General features: G+C 53.9%; 1 protein-coding gene across 1 annotated transcript in view; it reads left to right on the top strand.

Moving 5' to 3' along the window:
• Nucleotides 1-1447: 1447 nt before the first annotated feature.
• Gga1 (golgi associated, gamma adaptin ear containing, ARF binding protein 1) overlaps nucleotides 1448-9050 on the top strand; it is an 18100-nt gene continuing 10497 nt past the window's right edge. Inside the window, exons 1-5 of the mRNA XM_005354226.2 lie at nucleotides 1448-1848; nucleotides 4726-4810; nucleotides 6146-6221; nucleotides 7378-7476; nucleotides 8269-8392. Coding sequence (XP_005354283.1) covers nucleotides 1806-1848; nucleotides 4726-4810; nucleotides 6146-6221; nucleotides 7378-7476; nucleotides 8269-8392 — 427 coding nt within the window. The 5' untranslated portion in view covers nucleotides 1448-1805. The remainder of the gene's footprint in view (nucleotides 1849-4725; nucleotides 4811-6145; nucleotides 6222-7377; nucleotides 7477-8268; nucleotides 8393-9050) is intronic.

The following is a 9050-nucleotide window of genomic DNA, read 5'->3' as shown; positions in this document are numbered from 1 at the left end:
CTGAGTTCCATTCCTTGGAGCCACAGCTCACAGCCATGTGTAATGAGATCTGGTGCCCTCTTCTGGCCTGCAGGCATACAACATGCAGACAGAACACTGTATACATAACAAATAAAATATAAAAACGAAAACAAAACAAAAAGCTCTATCCCTTGCAGGTGTGGTGGGACTCTCTGAAGGCGGAGGAAGAGGATCACAGAAGTTCAAGGCTACATGAGACCCTGCCTCCGTCGCCCCCAAAATGTGCCTGTGACTCCAAATCTGACTCTAAATCAATTTCACAAACGCAATTGGGCTTTATTCCATCAACAATTTTAATAAAAGAAAACCAAGCCTATCTCGTGCTGGCTTTCGTCGAGGGACTATAAACACACATATCCCCTCTTGTGTCTTCTGGGTTGCGGCAGAGAATTAAATGTCGCAGTGAACGATAGGTTCAGGAGAAAACCTCCCGAAATGAGGTCACTGTGGTTCTGCAAGGTGAAGCTAGATCCCTCCCCTAAGGCCACAGGCTCGCGGAACTGGATTCGCCGGTTCCTTGGTCTCCCTTTTAACTCTCCCTGGCACGGGCTCGCTGGAGAAGGCACCCATGGTCACTTCCCAGTCTGGCCACCAGGGACGACAGACAGCATCTGACTGGGTCTTCCAGAGACCTACCCAAGGCGACCCGCAGAGGCTGAAAAAAGCTGAGGAAAGAACGGAGTATCTCGCATTGTCGCCACCTGAACTGCCCAAAGCAAGAGCCAGACTTTGTCACTATCCCAGTTTGGGGAAAGAGCCCCTCTCATTTTGTTACCACTCTTCGGGCTTCCCTTGTGTGTGTCGTGTGTTTTGAGATACGATACTCCACATTGGCCAGTGCTGGCGTTATGACGTGTGAGAACACGCCCAGCTCCTCATCACCTTGTGGGATGTTTATCTGGCCTGCCTTTCTCTTCAGTGATGGTCACACATAATACAATGAGCCTCTTCACGGTTTTGTAAGCTGATTGCAGAAGGAAGTACCCTGTGCAAGCGCTCTGACCCCTGGGTGACCGCAAGCAAACGAATTACCTGGCTCCCAGGTTTGAGTAATGGATTCACGGGGGTGGGGGGCACTTAGACCCTTGCTGGAAGTAGTGGAGCGCTCCTTTAATCTCAGCACTTGAGAGGCTGAGGCAGACAGATCTCATGAGTTCCATGAAGGCCTGGTCTACAGAGCGAGTTCCAGGACAGCCAGGACAACATAGTGAAACCTTGTCTCAAAGGGGAAAAAAATGTTTAGACCCATGCCTGAAGCACTAAGCGCTAAACAAACGTTAGCTCAACTTGATCATTTTCGCGGGGACCACTGTGTCCAGTCGCCCTTTTAAGGGCCATCTCCACTGTCCCACTTAAGCGGAAGTACCGCCGAGAGCTCCGGAAGTGACTTCAGAGCCCCTCAGAAACATGGCCCCGGAGCGTTGTTCCGGAAGCGGTCACGGGTATCTGCGTGACGCTGACCGACTTAGAGCGTCCCATGGTGTTTCTATGGTGCCGCCCGCAACCCCCAGGCTCTCCGCTTCCTTTCCCGCCTGAACGCCCGGAGCTGTGAGGCCGCCGGCGGGTCCCACCCACGAAGCAGCCAGCCGCCAAGGGGAGGGGTTGGCAAGGAACTGACGCTCTGGGCGAGCGCGCCTGCGCCTCGATGATGCCCAGAGCTCCAGCGCCCCGTTCCGACTTCTCCAGGCGGACACGGCCCCTTTAATCGGCCGAGGGCGGAGCCGACGAGTTCCCGCGAGAGCGACGGGGGGCGGGGGGCGGTGCCGAGGCGGGGGCCGTGGCGGATGGAACCTGCGATGGAGCCGGAGACTCTGGAGGCGCGAATCAGTGAGTGTCCGGGAGGGGCGCGGGCAGGACCGGAACCGGAACCGGGGGCGCGAGGTTGGCCCCTTTCCCGACGGGGGCGGGGTCCGCGCGCCCCCTCCTCACGCCCCGCCCCCGACCCGGGAGGGGCGGCGCCCCAGTCCGCCGCTCGGACCCTGGCAGCTGCGCAGCCTGGCTGTGAGCGTGCGCCACCCACCCACCCGGTGACCCGGTTGCCGAGAGCACCCCGAAACCCTGAAGGCCCTAACTGCTGCACTGAAGAGCAGCCCTCTTTGAGGGTTCCCCCCCCAGCTCAGGGCCTGAGTCTTCACTCTGCCCACAGCTCTTCTCAGATCTGCTCATTCCCCGGTCCTGGAAGGGGTAGACTCCTGGCCAACTGATCCAGCTCTGGCCATGCTGGGAGAAACTCCCAGTGCTTGAGCTTCGAAGGGTCCCGTCTCAGACTCCATAAAGAAATCCAAGTCCTCTGTCACTGCACCCAGCCCAGTCTCTACATCCCAGATTGCTTCCCTAGCCCCTCCTGAGCTTCCTCCCAAGGCCTCTGGGCCCTTGTTTCCTGTCTCCTCAGAAACTGCTTCCTACAGCTCTGGCTTCCAAGCCCCAAGCCCCTCCCTCTGCTCTCCCTGTCCCACCCTGCTGAAGATCCTTGGCTTTGCAACCCCCATTCCTAGACTCTGCCCCTGGGAGCTGCAGGCCGCCTCTTCTGGTCCATCTAGTGACAGGTCTCTCCCGTGGCCTTTCTGAATGGGGCTGTCCTCAGCTGAACCTCTTGGCGTCAGGCACACACAGATCTGTGCAGGTTATTGTGGGAAGTCAGGGCCAGCACCTTTGAAGCCAGTTTTGAACAGAGTTGGACCCGGAGGTTGATTCCAAACCACACCGTCTAGGGGAATGTAGGAGAGTTAGCCTGCCAGTGGGGAGGGATGGGGCTGGAAGAAAACTTAAGAGGCCACTACTGCACAGGTCTCAGGAGGTCAGAGGTCAAGGGTAGCTTCTAGGGAGGACCATAGATGTTTTCACCATCAGAAGAGTCACTCCCAGTCGTGAAACACCTCTCTGCTCCACAAGTACTCCCCTGCCACCTGCCAGGGAGATGCTCCCCTAGGTGGAGTCCGGGGGAAGGGGAGGGGGCCTGTCTCCAAGATAGTCAGTTTGCTGAATGCTGGGGAGATGCTGGTCTGGGCAGTCAGATTTTTCTCCTCCCTGCCTCCTGACTTCAGATTGACTAGCTCCACCCTCGCTGGAGCTCACGTGCCTTTGACACTTCGAAGGACTTCCTGTTTTAGCCCTTTTCCCAGCTGTCATTGAGAGGGCAGTAGCTTGTATAGTCTCCCTGACTCCAGACTGGAGTCTCTTTCAGTGTTCAGTCCTTGGCCATTGTGGGGGGCTGGGAGTAAATGTGCAGCCTTTGCCAAAGAAGCAGGGGGTGTTCCTAGTGTCGCTGGAGGCTCACTGTGACTTCTGTTCCTCTCAAGGACTAGGTAGGGCCCCCACAAAGGGGATAGATTTGTACCAAGATAATGCTTCTCCATCGTCTGCCCAGCCATATTGCCTCTGAGCGCCTAGGAGAGAACAGCCTACCCCAGTACCTTCCATCCTTTCTGCCTGCCCTGCCTTTCTTTATAGCCCTTGTGTGATCACTAATCTGAGTAGTCAGCGCTGCTTTGTTTAGGCCAGTGAGCTTCAGGAGAGCAGGGCTTTTGTCCACCACTGTATTTTTTAAAAATAAATATGGATCAGGTGATTGGCTGTCAGGCACTCAAGTGTCTAGGTCCCCAGCTGGGCAGGTGCCACATACTGGGCCCTGGCCTCCTCCTGTCTGCAGATCATTCACAGCCCCAGCTCTTGGGCTGTGACCCTCTGCACTGCCAGCTTGAGCAGAAGTGTCTGGGAATGAAGCATTTGTCATCCAACCTGTATTCTACAGGTGGGACAGTGGGAGTTCAGAGATCTTCACCCAGCCAGTGTTGGGTGCTCAAGAAGGGGATGATCTGGTATTACTGACCCCGCTCTTCTTTGCTATTCCTTGTTCCTGCACTCCGACTTTCCCAGCCTTGCCCTACCTGCCACTGATCCCTCATCCATCCATTCATTCTCTCACACAGTGGCAGGAGTGCACAGTAACACTGTAGAATAGTCCACTTGGGCCCACAGTAAAGAACAGTCAGGGCATAGCCGCTGCCACCCTGGGCAGAAGCGAAGGACTAGAGAGGATCATCAAACAAGGTGTTCCTGAGCCACTCCCCAGGGACAAGGTCTGGCAGACCGAGGCATGAGGTCCAGGGTACAGTCTTTCCCATGTCCGTGCCCTCAGCTGGGCAGATGAGCCCTCAGCCTGGTTGGCTCCTTCCAGACTTAGCTGAATTGTTACCTCCTCTTGGCAGTTGCCCTGACCCAAGGCTGACCCAAGTCTCTTACCCTGGGTTTCTATGGTTTCTTGGCCACTCTCCTTTTCTTGAGAGCCTGGCTTTTCTTGGTGCTCTCCCCAGCCCTACAGTTCCTCAAGGACCAGAACCCTGACCTTTTTCCTTAGCCCTAAATTCCTGAGTGCAGATTCCAGGAGAGTCAGGATGCTTTCTTGATAACGGAATTAGAGATGGTAAAGTCAGCATGCTGGGATACAACCATGGAAGGTGGTACCTGAATGTAGTCTCTGAAGACGGGGCCCTTGGGTGGAAAGGCACTGTGAGCGGCAGTCACATGTTCTTCTGCCCATTGATTCCACTGGACTGTCGGTGCTCGGACTTGGGGCTGTCCAGCAGGAAGTGGAGGGAAGCCTTTCCCATGTGCTCAAATCCTTCCTGACCCATGCCAGTTGCAGGGAAGAGTGAGGGGAGACAGAAATGCCACTGGCCTCACTAGCTCCCTCTGCTCCTGCAGATAGAGCCACAAATCCCCTGAACAAGGAGCTGAACTGGGCCAGCATCAACGGTTTCTGCGAGCAGCTCAACGAAGACTTTGAGGGGTAGGTGGCTCCACTTGGCTTACACGCTCAACACAGCACACTGTGTCCCTGTCAGGCAGACTCCAGAACCTGGTCTTGGGCAGGCTAGAAACCCAGTTCATATTCTGTATGCAGTCACAGTTAACAAGGACAGTGACACTTTTTGCTGGAGGCTACATATGTGCCACCCTCTTGAGGAAACCTTCCTGGGCCTGTTTTATAAATGAAGAAAGGCTAAGCTGTTTGCTCTTGACTCTCACCAGGACACTGGCAGTCCTAAGCTTGGTCAAATCTAAGCCTAATATGACTGATGATTTATTAGGGCCTTTCAGAGGGCAGGCTACACCGTCCCTAGCAGGCCCTTCATGTAAGAAAGAACTAGAGATGCACCTGTGACTGCCCCAGGGCTTGGATTGGACATGCCTAGGTTCCCTGGTGCTGCTGGACCACAGCAACAGAGTCACAGTGCACTGCCTCTCTAGCAGCCCTTGGTTTGGGGTTCATGGGCACTGGGGCAAATGAGCCCCACCTCTGATTAGTCCTGGGGAGGTCATTTACCACTCTGAGCCTCGTTCTCCTGAGCTGGCACTGGGCCTGGCACTGGCAGTACTGCATATGCAGGGGTTACTGGGGTTTCCTGCCACTGAGGAAAGCAAGGCTTGTGAGCCACCTTGCATGGCCTTAGCACTCAGGCTGTGGCCACCTGTTCTTCCCTTCCCCTCTGCAGGCCAAGGACATAGCTGCTTTTGCTTTTAGTGATGAATTTGAGCTCAGGGTCTCATTCACCTATTCTGGGCAGGTGCTCCATCAATAAGCAAAATCTCCAGTCCCATGTCATAGCTCTTAAAACCAAAATGGGCTAAGTTTATACCTCTTAAAGGTCCCTGCCTACACTGGTTGCCTGGCACTGGCTGTCACCATCCCAGGTCCTGTTTGATCTGGAGAGAGATGGGCCTTTGTGCTTCACAGGGCCAATAGAGTTTAAAACTAAACCGATCCGGTCCACGCTCCAGTCACCACGCGCTATGGGAATGAGGCTGAGAATTTAAAATCATACACACACACTGACAAAGACAGACAATAGATGGGGCCACGGGGACATCCTTGAAGCAAGAATGCCCACTTGACTGTGCTCTGGCGACGCCCCAGCTCTCGGAATCTTTCAGTGGCAGATTCATCCAAACCCACTCCCCTGCCATCAGAGTCTCTACTCGGAGCAGCTGCAGGCTGAAACTCAGGGTCTGGTGGCCCACGATCCCCAACAGCAGAGGGCTGAAGTGCTGCAGACTGACATGTGACTGTCCCTTTGAGTGAATCAGGTACCATGTCAGTCACAACTCTGTTCCTTCCATCCAGGCCTCCGCTTGCCACCCGCTTGCTGGCCCACAAGATCCAGTCCCCGCAGGAGTGGGAGGCCATCCAGGCCTTGACGGTAAGAAAAGATCCTGGGGGACTGGAGAGATGGCTCAGTGGTTAAGAGCATTGCCTGCTCTTCCAAAGGTCCTGAGTTCAATTCCCATCAACCACATGGTGGCTCACAACCATCTGTAATGAGGTCTGGTGCCCTCTTCTGGCTTGCAGACATACACACAGACAGAATATTGTATACATAATAAATAAATAAGTATTAAAAAAGAAAAGAAAAGAAAAGATCCTGGGGTTCCATGAGCTAGGGGAATTGTGACCAGGTGATCCAGGGTATAGGTCTGGGCCGGCCCTCAGGGTTCCCAGCAGCAGACACTGGGCTAGCCTCCTGTCACAACTGGGCCTCTAATGGTGGTGGCAGGGATTCTTCACTTCAGCTGCCCAGTGGACCCCTCCCCAGGATACATGTTAAATACAGTCAGGGCCCGCAGCATGCATGGTTTTGGGTCTGTGTTTGTAAAGTTCTCGGGTTCTCTGCAAGGGTCATCCAGGCCACACAGGATCTGCAGACCCTGGGCAATACCATCCTCTTCAGTGAGAGCAAGGCTCAGGATTGAGATTTCATAGCTATACCAGGAACAAAAGAGAGGGGCTGCTGTTTGTGACTCCCTGCACAGCCCACATACCAGCTACCTTAGAATGAGCTTGTCTGAGGCCAGGTAAAAATTGCTCTGAGTAACTATACATGTTCCAACATGTTAGTTTTTGTTTGGGGTTTCTTCGTTAAGTATGCGAGGATCTTGTGATTTCACAGATTTGGGAAAGGCCAGAGTAGTGCTAAATTGTAAAAGAAGAAAAATAGCCAGGCAGTGGTGGCACACACATTTAAGGCCAGCACTTGGGATGCAGAGACAGGTAGATCTCTGTGAGTTCGAGGCCAGCCTGATCTACAGAATGAGTTCCAGGACAGCCAGGGCTACAGAGTAAAACCCTGTTTCAGAAGAAGAAAAACAGTAAAAAGGCCATGTACAAGTGATACATGGCCCACGCCATGGTCATCCTGCAGCTTGAGCAGAGCTTGTCTGTGGGGACTTCTGACTCCACTCTAGGGAGTGATGAGCAAGTGCAGAGACTTCTGAGCCTCTGCACCTGAGCCCTCAAGGGTCCTTCCCTTACTCTGGGCACTGACCAGTTCAGGAACTCCCTGACTCCTCTCTTCCCAGGTTCTGGAAACATGCATGAAGAGCTGCGGCAAGCGGTTTCATGACGAGGTGGGCAAGTTCCGCTTCTTGAATGAACTCATCAAGGTTGTGTCTCCCAAGGTGCGTCCTAGCCAAGGCTTGAAGTGCTGGGTCTGATGGAGGCTGCAGAGAAAGGGTCCCTGGGGCCTTCCCTGTTAGGGACCTGGCTGAGTCAGGACAGCCTGGCTGCTGAGGAACCACTCAGTACAGAAGGAGAGCCAATCCCAGGGCTTACACATGCTGTCAGTGGGTGTGCCCAGCCCAGGTTTCTTAGGTGTTTGACATTTCTCTTTGTCCCCATCACCTAGATGTGGTTTCCTTGAGCCTCAGCATCTGAAGCCACAAACCTGAGTTAGTTATGTTAGCAAATGGGCCACACCCTGGCTACTGGCCTTTGACCTGAGAAATCCTTCATAGGTTGAGTGCATATTTGATGCCCACCCCCCTTGCCCATCCTCTGAACAGAGCTCCAAGTGGGCCGGGCAGCCCCATGTCTGCCAGTAGAGAACTGTGCAGTGAAAGTCTCTTGGCCTAGTTTGCTGCTGGAAATGGTGTGTGGGGGCTCATGGCTGGACATGAGCTTTCCCTCCACACCTGGAGCCCCAGGCCCCTTGCTGGGGTCACAAGGTTCAGGTCTATGTGCTCTGAGCAGGATTTCCTGGTCTGGGCCTTCAAGATCCACATGCCCACAATGAGGAACCTGAGTCACAGACAGCTGACACAGCCAGTGATGGTTCAGCTAAGAACTGATCTCAGTTTACATCAGGCTGGTTGCAGGGCATTTGAAGGCGTTGGTGGCACCTGGGAGGCTTGGGGCTCAAGTGAGTGGGGCTGAGCGGTCTCAGACAGCTCCCTTTTTGTATGTCTCTGAAGTACTTGGGCTCCCGAACATCAGAGAAGGTGAAAAATAAGATCTTGGAGCTGCTGTACAGCTGGACAGTCAGCCTGCCTGAGGAGGTGAAGATTGCAGAAGCCTACCAGATGCTGAAGAAGCAGGGTGAGCGTACCCCCCACCCCAGGGTATCAGGAACCAGAACCATGCCACACCTGTAGTCTCAGGGACTCTGTCAGCAAGGTCACGGGGCTTCCCTTAATGTCTCCAACACACAACCAGCAACCAGCGGGGCTTCTCTGTGGCTATGCCCAAGGCCAACTTGAATGAAAAAGTGGTATGGGGTCAAGCTTACCTTCAGAGGGTGTCCTCAAAACATGGGTGCCCAGGAGCCAGGGATGTAGTTCAACTGGTAGAATGCTTGCCTAGCATATATGAAGCTCTGGGTTCCATCTGCAGTACCAAATACTCCAGGTGCAGTGGTGCATAGCTGTTATCCCAGCACTTAGGAAGAGGGCAGGAGGACCCGAGGTCCAAAGACCACCCTGGCTGCATAGTGAGTTCTGAAGGATTACATGATAGCCTTTCACAAAAAATATGTTTAGGGCTGAGAGATGGTTCAGCAGTTAAGAGCACTTGCTGCTCTTCCAGAGGACCCAAGTTCAGTTTCCTGTACTCCTAAAGTGGCTCACAAGCACTTGTAACTCCAGCCCTAAGGGAGTTGACGCTTTTGTACTCCACATGCCCATACCCACATGACATCATACATAATTAAAAATAAATCTTTGTGGCCGGGCAGTGGTGGCGCACGCCTTTAATCCCA

This window comes from Microtus ochrogaster, chromosome 15 (genome assembly GCF_000317375.1).
Source record: "Microtus ochrogaster isolate Prairie Vole_2 chromosome 15, MicOch1.0, whole genome shotgun sequence".
Classification (NCBI taxonomy): domain Eukaryota; kingdom Metazoa; phylum Chordata; class Mammalia; order Rodentia; family Cricetidae; genus Microtus; species Microtus ochrogaster.
Note: the sequence above shows the minus strand (reverse complement) of the source record. Positions and strands in the feature narration are given on the sequence as shown.